We start from the raw sequence: 18,930 nt of genomic DNA, 5'->3' as shown, positions 1-18,930 counted from the left end.
TCCAGGATCTCTGCCTCTGGCTCACTCTGCATCTCTGCCTGTATGAGTGCGTTCTGTCTCTCTATCCCTCTCTCTCTTTCTCTTTGGCTCTGGCTCTGTTGCTGGTTCTTTCTGTGTCTTTGTTTCTCTCTCACTTTCACCCTCGCACTTGCTTCTGTGTCTGTCCATCTCCATCTCTTTCTATGTCTCTGTCTCTCTCAACCTGCCTCCTCCTCTGTGACATCTCTGCCTCCCTCTTTTGTCTGCTCCATCCTCCTCTCTGTTATCAGCTTTCTCTGTATAACTCATATCATCTGTGTATGCACAGCCTATTATGGCCTGTTTTTTCAATTTTAGCTTCTGCCAGGATTCTCCAGTTCAGTATTTCCAAACTGTGCACTGCATATCTGAGTGGTAGTATATGAGATGATTTTAAGTGGCTGACAAGTATGTTTTATTTTAATAGCTATTTTCTTCTAATTATAATGGAAAATATAGCCATTACTTCAACTCATGATTTCATGGCTGTCATTGGTTTTCCATTTTTAATAGTGATAAAATGTTTGCTTCTTAAATAAATGTATTTACCTAAAAATGAATCATATCCAAGTAAATAGTAGAATAAATGGTAAGTAGATAGGGCAAGTAGGTACGTGAATGATTAAGGGTTTGGAAAGCATTGCCCTAAATCAGAGTCCAGAGAGAAGTCATCCAACTGGGCTACCTCACCTTCTCGGCCTAGGTGCCCACATGTGGGTCAGTCACCTGTGACAGGGGTTTTGGGAAAATCGTTTAAAATATGGTTGATCGGGGCAATGGGCAGGCTGGCACCTTGGTTGATGTCTCTGTAACAATGAACTCTTAGTGGCATTCTCAGAGCCCTAAACAGGGCTGGGGGTTGGTGGTGGATCTTCTTCAATCTAGTTTCCCGGGGAACAAACTCTAACGTAGCAATTTGGTGCAAGAGATTTATTGACTAGGCACTCAGGGTCGGCACTTGGGAGGGAATAAGGGAAGCAGGACTGGGTAGAGAGAGACATTAAGCTGTGATACGGCAAAGTCCCGTGAAAAGCTCTGAAACTGGAGTGCCAGCCCTGCAGAGTTGTCCCACATTGAGGTGAGAGGACTGGCTACCAGGGAAGGGGTGTGACCTTGAACCAGAGCTCCCAGCTATAGGGACTCCCCTCTGCTATCACCCAAATATAACTAACCACTCTTAATACTTTGGGATATTTTTTCTTAGTCTTTTTTTCTGTGCAGTGTTTACAGCGTTGGGTACTTGGCATTCTCAGACTTCCGTAAACCCCCAGCTTCTTGACTACCACATTGGTCCCCCATAGGCGAAATAACATATAGTTGAAGTTTTTAAGTACTTCAAATCCTTAGTGATTCTGTACAAAGGGCTAGCAAAACTTATAAAATTATGAAAATAAATTCTGCTCCTAAAATATACATTTCTTGTTGATGGGAACCACATCTTTACTAGCCTGTGCAAAAGCAGAGCAGTGAGATTGTGTGAAAATAAAATTTTTATTCTGTCTTAAGCATCATAGTGTTCAGGACAGGGAGCCGAAGACCAGAAAATCAGAAAGGGCCATCCACCTGATGTGCTGTCATGTACATGTGCCTTTGTTTGCCACCACATTTGGAGCATTTGCAAAATTATAAATTGCTACATGTCATGCTTATTTGGGGCGTTAGATACAAGCAACTTTTCATTATCCAGAGGGAGCTAACCAGTTTAGAGGTTAAAAATATAATACATTTGTGGAAAAACGAAAACTACCATGAATCAAGTTCTTAAAGGGCTGGGATTTTATCTTTCTTGGTTACTGCTGTGTAGTACACACTATGTACTCCTAGCACATAGCCTGGCAGGGTGGATAAGTACGAGGGTCAGGCAAAAATTATCCGCACTCTGGCTGTAGAATTTATTTCAGTTAACTTTTATAAAAGGCAAGTACATCATTCTTCAACATAATCTCCTTGCTTTTCAACATGCTTTGTCCATCTGTCAACAAGCTTTTGTATTCCCTCATTTAAAAATGTTTTAGGCTGAGCTGCAAGCCACAAATGCGCCGCTGTCTTCACTTCCTCATCAGAAGTGAATCTTTGTCTTCATAGTGCTGCTTTCAGGGGACCAAACAGGTGAAAGTCCAGTGAAGCAAGATCAGGACTATAGGGAGGATGCTTTAACACCTCAAAAGGAAGTTTTTGCAGAGTGTCGACAGTGTCGGCAGAAGTGTGCAGACGTGCATTTTCCTGCAAGATGATAACGCCCTTGTAAAGCAGCCCTCTACATTTAATCTGAAGTTTAGGCTTCAGCTCCTCAATAAGCATCTCACTGTAATGAGTACTGTTGATTGTTGAACCTTTTTCCTGATAATGTTCCAATACTGGCCCTTGAGAATCCCAGAAAACTAAGCATCAATTTTCCAGCTGATGGTTGACTTTTGAACTTTTTCTTGGTCGTCAGTTGAGGATGTTTCCATTCCATACTCTGCCATTTACTTACTCTCAGGCTCGTAGTGATGAATCCATGTCTCGTCACCAGTAATGTTTCTTTAAGAAACTTTCACTTTCCTTAGAGTATCAGTCCAAATTTTGTTTGCAGATATCCAGATGCTTCTGTTTATGCTCTTTCGTGAGTTGTTTTGGTACCCATCTCGCACAAACTTTTTGAAACCTAAGTCTGTCATGGATTATTTCATTTGTCGCTCGCAGCTCAGCCCAAAACATTTTTAAATGAGGGAATACGAAAACTTGTTGACAGATGGACAAAGTGTATTGAAAAGCAAGGAGATTATGTTGAAAATGATGTATTTGTCTTCTCTAAAAGTTAATTAAAATAAATTCTACAGCCAGAGTGCAGATAATTTCTGACTCACCCTCATGCATATGATGAATGACTATTAGAAAGTGTCTAGGGACTTCCCCGGTGGTCCAGTGGGTAAGACTCCGAGCTCCCAATGCAGGGGGCTAGGTTCAATCCCTGGTCCAACTAGATTCCACATACATGCTGCAACTAAGAATTTGCATGCTGCAGCAAAGATCTTACATGCCACAGCTAAGACCAGCACAGCCTAAATAAATAAATAAATAAATAAATAAATAAATAAATAAATAAAATATTTTAAGAAAAGAAAGTGTCTACATTTAGAACTACGTAGTAGTAACAGACAAATGCACCATTCCATGTGTTGTGTTACTGTGAGCATCCTTCTTCCTTGGAAGTCAGACTTGTAATTTTCAGGAACAATAATTAAAGTAACATTTATTGAGGATTATTTTGTTTAATTGCCCCACTAATTTGTTATTTTTTAAATTAATTTATTTTTTATTTATTGGCTGCATTGGGTCTTTGCTGCTGCGCACAGACTTTCTGTAGTTGCGGAGCGCGGGTGCTGCTCTTCATTGCAGTGCCCCGGCTTCTTATTGTGGTGGCTTCTCTTGTTGCAGAGCACAGGCTCTAGGTGCACAGGCTTCAGTAGTTGCGGTGCTTGGGCTCAGTAGTTGTGGCTCTCGGGCTCTAGAGTGCAGGCTCAGAAGTTGTGGCGCACGGGCTTAGTTGCTCCGTGGCATGTGGGATCTTCCTGGAGCAGGGCTCGAACCTGTGTCCCCTGCATTGGCAGGCGGATTCTTAACCACTGCACCACCATAGGTTAAGCCCTGCTGAGGATTATTTACATGCCAGGCATTATGCATGGCTTAGCTCAAGATGCCCTCCAAGAACCCTCTGAGGCAGATACTGTATGTTTTAGGGATTTACTGAACATTTTACAGTTACGGAAACTGAGGCCTGAGGAAGTGAACCCAAGGTCACATTGTGAGGGAGGCATAGGGTTAGTTCAGAACCCAGCTCCTAACCACTGCAGTACCCTTCCTCCCAGGGCCTCTGCCAGAAGCCCTCTCCAGGGCAGAACTTGTGGCATGGGGAAGACAGGGTGGCTCTGGCTTCACTCCTGCCCAGCTTGAGCCTGTGAGAGCATACGCCTTGGGTGGGAGGAGAGAGGGCGGTAGGGGACATAAAGGTGAGACTCAGTCTCTTCGTGATGTGGATTCTTTTTTGATTGTCCAGAAGGAGAGAATGCCAAGAAATGCAAAATAACAAGCCGTTAATAACAGATAATAACTTTTTGGTCATTTTGCCTCAAGCAGTTCTTGAAATGCTTAATAGAGGTTCCCAGTCCCTCAATTCAATATCTAAAAAACTCTGAAAGCTAAAGTTTTTCTAAACTCATTGTAGGTAAGACTTGACCTGAACTGTTTATTGACTTTATTTATCCCACTTGGTATGAATATTTTTACATTTCCTTGTGCAAATAGTCATTGAATGTGGAGTACTACTCCGGACCCAGCATCAGGGTGTTAGAAAACCCATGGAATATTATACCACACTGCTCTTTTAAAATTAGAAGAATTCTTAATTCCAAAGCAAGAGTTTTAAGTAGGGATTGTGGACCTGGATGCTAAAAGTTATTTATACTTTCAGATGTTGTGTGAGAAATGGTCAGTAGGTTCTAAATAGCAAAGATAATTTTAGTTGCATTTAAATTAATTTTTTTTTCAACATTTTGATTGGTTCTGTTTTATCTGTGTTTCAGCGAGTTGTCTGTGGCTGTCACTGTTTGCAGAGCTACATTCTGTGTGCTTGCATCACTTCCTAAATGTTCTCCTTCATGGTTTTCTTAAATTTCATCTTTAATGGTTGCATAATATTTAATTGAATAAATATAATATGGTTTATTGACCAGTTTCCCATTTTGGGGCTTTTAGCTGTTTTTTGGTTTTTTTCCTCTCTTTTTTCATTGTGCAAACATTCAGTTAGCACCTACTGTGTGCCTAGGTCTATAGGCATGGTGGTTACATAGGTGAGCAAGACACGTGGTCCTTGTCCTCATGGAGCTTAAATTTTAAATTCTAGTTAGGGGAGGCTGATTTCTTTGAGGAAAACAAACTAACTACATTTTTAAAAAATATTTATTTATTTATTTGGTTGCACTGGGTACAAACTAACTACATTTTATCAGATGTGCTACAGAGATAACTAGGAGTGTTGAAATAGAGAAGAGGGGGGAATTCCTTTGATAAGATGACTAGGAAAGGACTTGAAGGTGAGGGGAGTTAAGCTGAGACCTAAATGTGAGAAGGAGTCAGAGAGTCGGGCAGAAAGGAGCAGGTTGAAAGCCTGAGGCAGGAGAGCGCTGGTCGGGCTCAAGGAACTAGAGGCAAAAGACCACTGTGGTTAGGAATGAGGGGTGACCTGTTTGTTCCTGAAGTTTTTTCCCTCATTTGGAGTTGTTTCCTTAGGAAGGATACCCAGAAATGAAATTATAGGCTCAAAGGATATCAGCATGTTGAGGACTCTGAGTATATATTGGATTTGGGTGTGATTTTAAACAAAATCTGTAATGTAGTCTAAAACTAGTGAACTGTGAAATAATTTAGAATTGTGGAGAGTATAGTATACAGTATACCAGAGTTGTGTCTGCTGCAGTTAGTTTGCTTATTAGGTAATAATACTGAGTATACTAAAAATGAGTGGGTATTGGGAGGGTTATTGAAACAGTCATCTTGATTTCTTGGTTGAGGAATAATGGCCTGTCTTCTCCCACTAGGCTGTGAAGCTCACCAGCTCTCGCACCCAGCTACCTTATGAATACTACTCACTGCCCTTCTGTCAGCCCAGCAAAATAACCTACAAGGCAGAGAATCTGGGTAAGTTCTTCTCTCACACTGCTGTCACCCTGTCCCAAAGAGGAACGCAGATCTTTTCATAATGATAATAGCAGTTAACCCTTATATAGCACATACTGTGTGCTAGACACCATTCTACGTAGTTTATCTACATATTAACTTATTTAATCCTTATAACATCCCAAAGGAGGTAGTTGTGCTATTTATTCCCATTTTACAGGTTAAGTGACTTGCCTCTGGTTATACTGTTACTTAATGGCTAAGCTTGGCTTGGAATCCATGCAGTCAGGCTTCAGAGTTGGAGCCTTTGGCTGCTGCTCAAACTGGCTTGCCTTGATTTCTAGATATCCCCTTCTGTCTCTCGTAGCTTCTGTAACCTGCTCTGCTTTTAATTAAAAGAGTAAGTGATTATCCTTGGCCCTAATGGAAGTAGAGACATCACCATAGTTCTTGCTAAGCTGTGCAGGCCTTGCCTCAAATAATGCGTGAATCACCCGGTGCAGCGTCTGGCATATATGTTCATAAATAGCAGCCATTTTATTTTAATTCACATAATTCTTCATGTGGTGGAATTTTAGGCTTAAAGGAAGAGATGTTTGGAGGTGTCTGTTAGTACTTACTCTGTGCCGTCTCAGTTTTAAGTCCTGGAGATAAAAACTTGGAAGGATGCCCTCCCTGACTTCAAGGAACTTAAGAGACTTTCCTCTTCTCTTAAAGCTTAGGGAGGGGAAAGGAGAGAACTGGTTCTTGAGCAGGCCCCCAAAAGGGCTGCCTTTTCCGTCAGGGCTGCGCATGGCTCAGATGTTTCCCAAACCCCTAACCAGCAGGTGTACCTACTGCCAGGCATTGGGCCCAGACCAGCCAGGGCAGGCCTTGACCAAGAGCAGGCAGCACCACCTGTCCCGAAGTCTCGCCTTGTGCAGTTGGACAGAGGTTGGTTTCAGGGCCCGGGCTGCTTCTGCTGCCTGCCGCTTCCCGTGCTTTTCTCTCCATACCACGCCATGCTCCGGCCACCTTATCGCTGCTGGGCAGCCCAACCTGCTGTGTCCTCCAGACGCCACACAGCAGCTCCTCCCTTCCCTCGTGAGCTGGTGTGGATTCGTCGGCAGCCCAAGGCTCAGCAGTTGGGCACACCTCAGCGTGATACTGGATGACCTTAACCTCTGTGAAGCGGGGGAATGTTCCTGCCCCACAGAAATGGAAACTTCTGTGTACAGAAGTTATCCTGCCACACCGTGTGTCATTCCATCTCTGTGTAGTGCTTCCCTAGGAGCTCTCTGAGCAGCGGGATCGGGGTCGTCTTACATTTCTCTCTCTCTCTCTCTGCCACTTCTGACCCAGTGTCTGACACATAGTTTTCATTCAGTAAAAGTTAGTGTCCTCCCTGAGAGAAGCAGAAACAGCCTTGATTGAATGCATATTGGGTTGCAGACCTTACGCTCTATGTCATCTTCATCTTCATCATCATCACTGTCAGTACTTAAAGGGCTCTAACAATGAGCCAGGCATTGTTCTAAGCACATCTGTGCTTTAACTTAGTTAATTCTCACAACCACCCTCTGAGGTAGCTACTCTTACTAAAGCCTTATCGTAGATGAGGGAAGTGAGGCACAAGAGGTGAAGTCACTTGCCGCAGGTCACTCACCGAGTCGGTGGCAGAGCCCAGGAACTCCGGCTTCAGAGTCCATAACCTTGAGCAGCACACTCTGCACGCTGTCTTACTTGGTTCCCACTGTAACTCTGCAGAGCCGGGTATGATGGCCTCCATACCGTAGGAGAGGGCACGGCAGCTTCAGAGGCTTGAAAAACTTGCTTGTGGTCACATGGTCAATGGGTGGGAGACACTGAGATCTTAACCCAGGTTTTTTAACTCTAAAAACAGAATTCTTTCTGTTGTCCAGACTGCCTTTTCCAGAAAGGTTCATTTGGGCTGTTTGAGGGCTGTGCTCCCGATTATCACGTTGGTGGCGATTTATATCATGGCGTGAGGGGCTGTGTCTACGGCAAATGGACGGGAGTACAGCATTTTAGAGGGTCCACTCAGCTTGTTGCTTGTTTAGTGTGGCTGGCTGTCTGTTCCCAGCTTTAAAAATTAAAAGGAATACTTCTGTATTAGAAATGAGCTGTTCCAGGCCAGTATGTCCTCTTTCTTGGTTTAAATGTATCAGTAATTTCTAAATAGCAAGAAGTGATACCTACCTTACTTGATCTTCAGCCCTGTTCCTCTCTCTGTATGTTCTTCCTTTCCTCACGTGAGTTCCTTATTGACCTTACTGGAAAGAAGTGGGTGGAAGGACATGGTATAGAGGAAGGAGCCCAGGGCCTTAGCACTACCACAGTGCCCTGGTGTGATCATAGGCTAGTCACTGTCTGGGTCTGGTCTCAGCATTGTCATCTGTAAAATGGCAGAGGATGACCCAAATCATTTCAGCAGTGGACCACGCACATGTCTTAGTGATGCTCTTGCCCACCCCCTGGCCAGTGTTTTTGCAGACTCATCTGCATAGCTAGCCTTCCCCTGCTTTAGTGGGGGGGAAAGCAGGGAGACGTGTGGAGAGCTTCATCCAGGCCCCTCTGTACCCTCCCTCTTCTCCGGGGTGGCGTCCCACACTCGCCAGGGTGCTGCTTTGCACAGCTGAGTGGTTCTCCCCACTGCAGTACAGCTTGTGGCCCTGCCATTTACCATCTATAGCCCAGCAGCTCACAGCTTCCATCTGTAGCCCTGACCTTTCCTCTGACCCTCAGATTTGGATATCTGACTGCCTGCTTGACATAGCCACTTGACATATCCAAACTGGAAAAATGTCTTCAGTCTAAATTTGCTATTTTTCCCATTTTCCCAACTAGAATTTGCCTGTAGAAACCTGATAGTCTTCCTGACATGCACCACTCCTCACTCATCCTTTGTGTCAGCCAGCACCGGGCCCCCTAGATTTCACCTCATCAGTAGCTCCTGAGTCTGTGTACTTGTTTCCACCCTCACCATACCCTCTAATCCAGCCATCATGACTGCTCACTTGCATAGCTGGCTGCCATGACCCCCAGCCAGTTCCTTGCATCTTTGATGTTGGCTTCACAAAACAGCCGGAGTGATCTGTAACCAGAATCAAATAATGTCTTTTGCCGCCCCATTAGAAACCCATTATTGGTTTTTGTTGCTCTCTGGATAAAGATCAAACTTCTAGTGTGGCCCACAGGTTCCCTGAGGTCCAGCTCTGGCCTGTCTTTCCAGCGCACCTTAAGTCACCCTTGCTGTCTGCACTGCAACCCCACAGGCCTCTCACATGTACCCTGTCGTCTCCCCTCCCCCCACCCCCCAGCAGGGAGCCTTTGCACATACTATTCCTTCTGTCTAGGATAGTCTGCCCCTGTCTCTTTGCCTAGTTAATGCTCTCTTCCTTTAAAGCTCACTTCAAGCATTACTTCCTCAGAGAAGTTGTCCTAGACCTACACCCCCACATCTAGAGCAAGTTCCTCTTATTATATTGTATCTTCTCATTGTCCTGATTATTTAATCAGTTTGTCTTCCCAGCAGACCGTAAGCTCTGTGAGTATGTCTGTTCAACATTATTTCTTCAGAGCCCAGCACATAACCAATATCCAGTGGATGTTTGGGAAGGAATGAATGAACGAATGAATGACTAGACCAAGAGTCCTACATCAAGTGGGTCCACACTAGTGGGCAGCTATTAGACCAGGGGTGTGTGTAAGCATCAGCGTCGCCTGTGGGCTTTGGTAGGTATCCTTCAGCTAGCCCGGGTTCCACAGTAGAACTGTTGGAATGGCTTAGGATGAAATCACTGTTGATTAGTTGACAGTCCCTAACTGCTTGGTACCTGCTCTCGGGACATCTGGCAGCAGGTTACTCTGAGGCAGTAGGTCTGCAAGGGGTGTGCCCGTTCATTAAGTAAGAAGGTGTTTTGGCTAAAAATCTCAGGTGTTGGATTTTACCCTACCTCCTTCCCTGCCTGAACCAGGATCTGAAAGTGCAGAAATAAGTAGGAAACATTATCTGCCCTTGAAGAGCTCATAATCGGGTATGGGGGCAGGAGCAATCTATCAGCACATTGTGCAGAGTCACATCAGTGACATATGAAAAGGTACAGAGGTGATGCTGGTGATAAAAAATAATATTTGTTGGGCTTCCTAGGTGGCACAGTGGTTAAAAATCCGCCTGCCAATGCAGGGGACACGGGTTCAGTCCCTGCTCCAGGAAGATCCCACATGCCGTGGAGCAACTAAGCCTGTGCACCACAACTATTGAGCCTGCACTTTAGAGCCTGTGAGCCCACAACTGTTGAGCCCATGTGCCACAACTACGGAAGCCCATGCGCCTAGAGCCTGTGCTGCGCAACAAGAGAAGCCACAGCAATGAGGAGCCTGCGCACCGCAACGAAGAGTAGCCCCCACTCACCACAACTAAAGAAAGCCCGGGCACAGCAAAAAAAAAAAAAAAAAAAAAGCAAACACAGCCAATAAAATTAATAAATAAATAAGTAAATTTTAAAAATAATAATAATAATATTTGTTGCCTTCCTACTCTATGCCTGGTACTTTATCTATCACTGTAACCCTGCAAGATGGGTACTATTATCCCCATTTTACAGATGAGGAAATTGAGGCTCACTGAGGTTAACATTCTTACCAAGACTGCTAAGCTAGTAAGTGGCGTTCAGTAGCCCTCTCTTCAGCACCGTACAGTGCTGCCTCTGTGCTGAGGACAGTCCAAGGAGGGTGTGACGAGCTCAGTCCTAAGGAGGTCAGGAAGGGCTTCCCGGAGAGTGGAGTAGAAGCTGAGCTTGAAGGGTGAGGAAGAGCTTCCCAGGAATGTGGGGCAGGGAATGGCACTCCAGGCAAAGGAAATGACTTGAGGCCCAGCAGCATGGAATGACATGGCATGTTTGATACGCCCTGAAGAGTCTGGTGGTGCTAGAGCACAAAGGTGGGCATCAGGTGGGCAAGCTTGGCCTGAACAGGCAAGGTAGCGCATTGAGTGCTAGGCTATGGGACTCTTGAAGGCCCTGTAGGTGGGCCCTGTGTCTCCATGGCTCTGCTCACCTCAGCAACCTCAGGGCTGAAGCTCTGAGCTCCATCTGTCTCTCTTATGGCAGGAGAGGTGCTGAGAGGGGACCGGATTGTCAACACCCCTTTCCAGGTTCTCATGAACAGCGAAAAGAAGTGTGAGGTTCTGTGCAGCCATCCTAACAAGCCAGTGACCCTGACGGTGGAGCAGAGCCGGCTCGTGGCCGAGAGGATCTCAGAGGACTACTACGTCCACCTGTGAGTCATCCTCTGCTCCCTGCCAGCCTCGAGTTCCCATGGGGGAGGACACTGAGGGAGAGGCGGTCCAAAGGACTGAGCCGGGCCTTGGGTTTTCAGCATCGCAGACAACCTGCCTGTGGCCACCCGGCTGGAGCTCTACTCCAGCCGCGAAGGCGATGACAAGAAGAAGGAGAAAGATGTGCAGTTTGAACACGGTTACCGGCTCGGCTTCACAGATGTCAACAAGGTAGAGTGTCTTGGTATGCTGAGAGGGCTGGGGAGCCACGCCCCAGAGTCACGAGTACTTGGGGCCATAGAGGAGGGGAGACGTAGCTCTAGGTGTATAGTAACAGCAAAGGTGGGGATGGCCAAGGCAAGTTCCTCCTGGTGCCCCCGGGCATGGCCTGTCCCGAAGCCTGTATGCTGTGGGCAGGGCTCTGGCAGATACTACAAAGGAGGTGGAAGGCCCAGTGCCTAAAAACTAGATTCCATATAAATATATGGTTACATGGATTAGAAGATTACCCCTCCCCCCCGCCCCTCCCCTGCCGCAGGCAAAATATCTGGAGTTTCATCAGTGTGTAAGAGAGAGAGCTAAGTAGTGGTCAAGAGTATGCAGGCTCTCTGGGTTTTGAATCCTGCCTCCACCACTTTCTAGTTGGTGAGTGACCTTAAGCCTACCTCTTTCACCTCTCTAAGCCTAAGGTTCCTTGTCTGTAAAATGTGTGCAGTAGCCATACCTGCCCTTTGGGGTTGTCTTGCGGAGTAAATCAGATAATCTGTGTAAGCATTTTATAGCACAGCCACTGAGAAATATGCTAATGGCATCGATTGTAACAGTGATTCTCTTATATTTGTCATTTTCTAAACTGAACACATTACAGAACAAAAACAAAAACATTTCTTTTGAGGCACAGTCCCTGTCCTCCAAGGGCTTCTGTCATAACTGGGGAGAGAACTGACAGTGTAAGACCCTGGATCTTAAGTTCCAACCCTGACCATGCCAGTGCTGTGACGGCCAATACCAGAGGAGTTCAGAGGGAGCTTACCTGCGTTCAGGTTGTCACAGAGCTGGTGGGCCTTGAAAAATAGGTAGGCTTGAGCTGAGTGAAGTCGGGGTGGCATTCTGGTTGAAGTGAATGCTGTGGACGGAGTTCAGGGTGGGGACTGTTCATGGAGCAGGGAGGGACCCAGGGAGATCAGGTTACCTGTGTCTGAGGAGGTGACGATAGCCAGGTATGTTAGGGTTACAGGACAGAAGGCCTTGAATACCAGCCTAAGGGGTCTGGACTTTCATCCCTGCAGGATTCATGAGTAGCTATGGGTTGCTATGAGAGCAGTGTTTTTGGAAGGTTGGTACAGCTGGGTCTGCTAGATGAGGGAAGGGACCTAATACCTGACTGTTCTCCCTGTGTGATTTTTCTGGTAGTTTCTTGGCTTCTAGCTATTTTGTTCTCTTTGTTGCTCTGTTTTAGATATACCTGCACAATCACCTCTCATTCATCCTTTACTATCACCGGGAGGACCTGGAAGAGGACCAGGAGCACACATACCGTGTCGTCCGCTTCGAGGTGATTCCCCAGAGCATCAGGCTGGAGGGTGAGTGGGGAGGTGTGACCAGAGGGGCAGGGCTGGATGGGCCTGGGCTTCCACACACAGGGTCTTTGCACCCTTGATTCCTGAAATGGCTGATAGGCCCCAGTGTGGCATATGGGCCAAGCCAGGGTAGGGTCACTACATTCCCATTAGAGAAGGTGGGGGGCAAGGGGAGAGCTGACATGTGTCCTGGCCTGGCACAGCACCTTACCAGTTTACCACCTCCCAGCCACCTCGGGAGGCATGTGCAGATTATGGTAGGAACCAGAAGCTCAGAGAGGTCAGTGACTTGGCCAAGACCAAACAGCAGTTTGGGGCTTTGCTGGGCCTATCGTAAGAACCAGCCAGCTCAGGAGCAAAGGGTTGAAGAGCAAGGGGCAGGGGTGCAGACAGAGCTGTTGGGCAGCCAGTTCCACCGTTTCTGCTCCTCTGTGTGTGAGAGATTGGAGTAGACTAAAGTTGGCCTGGGGTCAACAGTCGCGCAGGAACTTGAGAGCCCAGGCCCAGCCCCATGGGCCTGACAGAATCTGGTCCAGCTTCACCTCGCCTGGCAGTCCTTGCTTACCACAGGGTGCGCTTCCATTTAGCAGGCTTGGCCTTTTGTCCACAGGGATGATGGATTTCTGGGGGGTTTTTAAGCTGTGGAACATAGTATTTAAACAAAGTCATACGCAGATGTCTCATGTAAAACACAGACCCTGCACTTTTGGGGCGTTATACTGCCTCTCCTCCCGTCTGTGTCACGGTTACAGCTTGACATTTACCGTTGTGAGTGTTTGACAGCAGCTGCTCCCCCACTGGCTCTTTGAGGATAGAGGCCCTGCCTCCTTTGCTCACCATTTTTTCTCCAGCACAATACCTGGCACATAATAGGTGCTTATGTATTGTATGTTTGTTGGTTGAATGAATGGACAGATAGCAGGATGAGCGAATGAGTAAATGAAGGAGGAAGCATCTGAGTGATTGAATTATTAAAGTGCTAGGACTTTGGGGACTAAATGAGAGAGTAAACATTTGAGAGAGTGAGTTGGTGTTATTTTGCGTGTGGAATGGGACTGATTGAATGAGCAAATGAATATTTGAATTGAAGGAAGGAAGAATTTGTTTGACTAAACGGGGGCTCAGACCCCTCCCCGCACACACCTCTCTGCAGCCCCTAAGACCCTTTGGAAAGGCAGGGCTCTGGGGAGCACGGTTTTAAAGCTCTTGTTGCCAGCTGTTCTCCCAGACTCCACTCAGCAGCATGCCACCTCTGAGGGCACCCCCAGAACAGTCCCTGGGTAGTGGCACTGGCCCTCCCGGGAACAGACTGAGTCTCTGTCTCTCACAGACCTCAAAACAGACGAGAAGAGCTCATGCACCCTGCCCGAGGGTACCAACTCCTCGCCCCAAGAAATTGACCCCACCAAGGAGAATCAGCTGTACTTCACCTACTCTGTGCACTGGGAGGTGAGAGGGGCTGGAGCCCATGGCTGGGGAGGAGGGCTCTGGTTCAGGCAGGAGTTGTCAGGCAGGAGACCTGACTCTCAAGTGCTTCCTCCCCACCGCCAGGAGAGTGACATCAAATGGGCTTCTCGCTGGGACACTTACCTGACCATGAGTGATGTGCAGATCCACTGGTTTTCTATCATTAACTCCGTTGTGGTGGTCTTCTTCCTGTCAGGTGAGCAGGCTGTGGGTTGGAGGGTGGAGAGGACCAGGGGGTGAGGGATGCGCGGCCAAGGTGTCACATCACTCACGGGGATGTCTAGGGTGTTCTTGGAGTCAAGTGTGGGTCAAAAACAGACATCAGGGCTCTGTGTGAGGCATTAGGTACGCAGAGGTAAACAAGTCTCGGCCTCCACTCTGGAGAGCTCCCTCAGGGAAGGCCGCCCCACCTCTTCACGCACAGCTTTGTTGATTCATTCAGCAAGGTTTCGTGATTGTTCATTCTGTTTGATCCCCATGTCACATGCTGGATATGGTGTTGAGCAAGCGCAACCCAGCCTCTGTCCTCATGGTCTGTATTCTGGTGGGGGAGAGAGACAGAAAAGCACAGTAGTGGGTTCCAGATAGTGCTAAGTGCTGTGAAGCAGATGCACGGCTGTTGAGGAAGGGGTGAAGGCTGCTTTAGAGAAGACCTCTCTGGATGAGGAGCCACCATTCAGAGACCCAGGGAAAGACTGTTCCAGAAAGGGTCACAGCCCTGCGATGGGACAAGCTTGGTGAGAAGCCAGATGGCAAGAGGGCAGTGAGCAGGGGGGTAGGTGGCTATCAGAGGTAGAGTGAAACTGATCATTTCAGTATCATAGGAGAAGTAAAGATAATGCTGTCTTTATTAAACATTTACCCAGGGGCCAGCTGCTGTGCTAAAAATAAACACTTTACAAGCATCCCCATCCTCGCAGCCCCATGAGCTAAGCCTAAAAGTGTTTAAGTTAGCTCAAGGTCCTGCAGCCTATTGTCTTAACCACTATACTGTGCTGCCTAGAGAGGTAAACAGGGTGCTGTGCAAGTACAAATGGGGGGCGGGGGGCCTCTGAACTGTTTGGGGTGTTGAGGGGAGAAGATGTCTTGAAGTGCGATGTGAGAAAGAGTTAGGGCAGAGTGGGGCATTCGAATTTGGGCAAAGGGGTTATAGACATGCAGGTGAGAGAGAGATGGGACTGTAACCTGATAACTAAAAGCAACAAATAACCAGAGGCCAGTGAGCTTGGGAGGAGGTGAGGCTCAAGAAGTTGGAAGGACCAAACCGTGGAGGAGCTGAGATGCTGTTCTCCCTGGAATATAAGTGGTGTCCTGTGACTGCCCCCACTCATCCCAGCAGCTCATTCCTTCCCCTCCTTGGGGGGTGACCCTCTGTCTGCCCCTCCCCTGGTAACTGGGGTGGAGCTATGCCCAGGAGGGGACCTGAGGCGGCTGCACAGCCAGTTCCCTGTAGAGAAAGCCACATGTACCAGGAGGGCACGCAGCACAGAAGGCTCAGTTGGCGGTGTGACGACTCCTCTTCCTCCCCACCCGTTTGTTTCAGGCATCCTGAGCATGATTATCATTCGGACCCTCCGGAAGGACATCGCCAACTACAATAAGGAGGATGACATTGTACGAGGTCTTGGCTGGGGAGGGATGGACTTGCGGGGTGGGAGCCGTCTAGCAGTAGGGCTCCGGGCCTACCAAACCAGGAGGGGGTGTGTGTGTGTGGGTGTCTTATCGTTCATAGTGTAAACCTTAGAAATATTGAAAAGGAAAACAAAATATTTAATGACCCAAAGTGATGGGGATAGGCTTTCTAATTTCTAAGCAAAAAACAATGGAAGAAATCACAGAAAACTGGATTAATTTGACGTTAATCCTGCATGTCACAATATATAAACAAAATAGAAAAGTGAAATGGCAAAACAATATATGCAGTGTGTTTTTTTCAGATGATAGTTAAAAGATCTAGTATAAAATCTCTTAAAAAAAAAAAACACTAAAATCTCTAATGTGATAATGAACAAGAAACTTACAGACAAGGCACCACCCGCGGCTAGTAAACATGTGAAAGCACTCCTGCCTCTGGGTGAGCCCCCAAGACTCAGGTTCAAACAATCACGAGCAGACAGTTTGGGGCCTTCAAATTAGCACAGACCTGTACATATACTACTGATTGTCAGCAGGGTTGACGTGAGATAAGCACTCTCTCATGTCACCCATGCAAGTGTAAACTGGTAGTTTTCTGAAAAGTAGTTAACTGGCGGTAGGTATCAGGAACTGTCAGATAGTTAATTTGTTTCATTTGTTTGGTTTTGTTTTTAACTTTTGGCGGCACTCTGCGGCATGTGGGATCACCGTGCGGCATGTGGGATCACCGTGCGGCATGTGGGATCACCGTGCGGCATGTGGGATCACCGTGCGGCATGTGGGATTACTGCGCGGCATGTGGGATCTTAGTTCCCCAACTAGGGATGGAACCAGGGATCAAACCTGCCCCCCCTGCATTGGAAGCGCAGTCTTAACCACAGGACCACAGGAGAAGTCCTAGTTAACTTGTTTTGATCTGCTAATTCTTCTAGAATTTTCCTAAGGAAGTCATTAAAACCACAGAAATTTGATCTAGAAATATTTATTGCAGTTTTTTTTATAATTTAAATAAACTGGATATAGCCTGATAGTCCATAACACTGGATTGGTTATATTATGGTACAGCTGTACAAAGAAAAATTGTACAGACATTAAATAGTAATTTTGGAGAGTATATGTTGATGTGAGGAGATGCTTATGATCATACATCAGCTTAAAATAACCAAGTACACAGTAAATACAATATGATCCCAATTTTATTATTAAAAATTATATATACATATGCACATGTACATACATAAAGGACTGAAGGAAATATATCAAAACAGTGATATTATTAAGTATATAAATCATTTTATCTTTCTGGTTTATTTTTTAATCTTTGAATGTTTATGAGTTTTATATTTTTTGTTCAGTCTTTCTGGATTTTAAAAAAAATTGTCTACAGTACACATTTACTACTTCCTGTTCATTTGAATATCATGCCATATACCAAAAAAATTTTTTTTTTTGGTTTATAATCCTTTTTTTTTTTTTTTTGGGGGGGGGTACACCAAGTTCAATCAACTGTTTTTATACACACATCCCCACATTCCCTCCCTTCCTTGACTCCCCCCCCCTCGAGTCCCCCCCACCCTCCCCGCCCCAGTCCTCCAAGGCATCTTCCATCCTTGAGTTGGACTCCCTTTGCTATACAACAACTTCCCACTGACTATCTATTTTACAGTTGGTAGTATATATATGTCTGTGCTACTCTCTCGCTTCGTCTCAGTTTCCCCTTCACCCCCCGCCCCCTCCCATACCTCGAGTTCTCCAGTCCATTCTCTGCACCTGCGTCCTTGTTCTTGTCACTGAGTTCATCAGTACCATTTTTAGATTCTGTATATGTGAGTTAGCATACAATATTTATCCTTCTCTTTCTGACTTTTTACTTTTTTTACTTTTTTTATTACACAAGTAAGAGCACATACAGACATACCTGAGAGATATTGCGGGCTCAGTTGCGGACCATCACAATAAACTGATTATCACAATAAAGGGAGTCAAATACATTTTTTGGTTTCCCAGTGCATATAAAAGTTATCCTGCATTCTGTTGAGTTTGCAGTGGTAGTAGGTCTAAGAAAACATACCTTAGTTTAAAAATACGTTCATGCTAGAAAAATGCTGTCATCTGAGCCTTCAGCAAGTCATTATCTTTTTGCTGGTGGAGGGTCTTACCTCAGTGTTGATGGCTGCTAACTGATCAGGCCAGTGGTTGCTGAAGGTTGGGGTGGCTGTGACAATTTCTTAAAATAAGTCAACAGTGAATTTGCCAAATCAATTCACTCTTCCTTTCACGGACAGTTTCTCTGTAGTATGCAGTGCTGTTTGATAGAATTTTACCCACGGTAGAATTTCTTTCAAAATTGGCGTCAGTCTTCTCAAACCCTGCCTCTGCTTTATCAGCTAAGTTTATGTACTATTCTACATCCTTTGTTGTCATTTCAACAGTCTTCACAGTATCTTCACCAGGAGTAGATTCCATCTCAAGAAACTTCCTTCGCTCACCCATAATAAACAACTCTTTATCTGTTGAAGTTTTATCAAGAGATGGCAGCGATTCAGTCGCATTTTAGGCTCCATTTCTAATTCTGTGTCTCTTGCTTTTTCCACTGCACATGCAGTTACTTCTTCCTCTGAATCTTGAACCCCACAATTTCATCCATGATGATTGGAATCAACTTCTTCTAAAGTCCTATTAATGTTGATATTTTGACCTCTTCCTGTGAATCACAAATGTTCTTAATGGCATCTAGAATGGTAAATCCTTTCCAGAAGATTTTCAGTTTACTTTGTCCGGATCCATTGGAGGAATCACACTCTCTGTGGCAGCTACAGCTTTATGAAATGTATTTCTTAAATAATGAGACTGCAGAGTCGAAATGATTCCTTGATCCGTGAGCTGCAGGGTGAATGCTGTGCTAGCAAGCATGAAAATAGCAATGATCTCGTTATCCATCTCCAGCAGCGCTCTTGGGTAACCAGCTACATTGTCAGTGAGCAGTGATATTTTTTATTTAAATTTATTTATTTAATGGCTGTGTTGGGTCTTCATTGCTGCACGCGGGGTTTCTCTAGTTGCGGTGAGCGGGGGCTACTCTTTGTTGTGGTACACAGGCTCCTCATTGCTGTGGCTTCTCTTGTTGCAGAGTGCAGGCTCTAGGTGCACGGGCTTCAGTATTTGCGGCACATGGGCTCAATAGTTGTGGCACACAGGCTTAGTTGCTCCGCAGCATGTGGGATCTTCCTGGAGCAGGGATTGAACCCATGTCCCCTGCATTGGCAGGCAGATTCTTAACCACTGTGCCACCTA

General features: G+C 46.0%; 1 protein-coding gene across 4 annotated transcripts in view; it reads left to right on the top strand.

Annotated features, from left to right (window-relative positions):
- Positions 1 to 18,930, top strand: part of TM9SF4 (transmembrane 9 superfamily member 4) — a 60,080-nt gene that overhangs the window by 25,522 nt on the left and 15,628 nt on the right. For all 4 annotated transcript variants that reach the window (XM_057702060.1, XM_057702064.1, XM_057702061.1 and 1 more), the window contains exons 3-9: positions 5,598 to 5,697; positions 10,788 to 10,956; positions 11,056 to 11,185; positions 12,414 to 12,537; positions 13,865 to 13,983; positions 14,086 to 14,197; positions 15,545 to 15,615. In XM_057702060.1, coding sequence (XP_057558043.1) covers positions 5,598 to 5,697; positions 10,788 to 10,956; positions 11,056 to 11,185; positions 12,414 to 12,537; positions 13,865 to 13,983; positions 14,086 to 14,197; positions 15,545 to 15,615 — 825 coding nt within the window. The remainder of the gene's footprint in view (positions 1 to 5,597; positions 5,698 to 10,787; positions 10,957 to 11,055; positions 11,186 to 12,413; positions 12,538 to 13,864; positions 13,984 to 14,085; positions 14,198 to 15,544; positions 15,616 to 18,930) is intronic.

The sequence above is a fragment of the Hippopotamus amphibius genome, chromosome 12, assembly GCF_030028045.1.
Source record: "Hippopotamus amphibius kiboko isolate mHipAmp2 chromosome 12, mHipAmp2.hap2, whole genome shotgun sequence".
NCBI lineage: Eukaryota > Metazoa > Chordata > Mammalia > Artiodactyla > Hippopotamidae > Hippopotamus > Hippopotamus amphibius.
The sequence above is the reverse complement of the archived record's forward strand: the minus strand, read 5'-3'. Positions and strand labels throughout refer to the sequence as shown.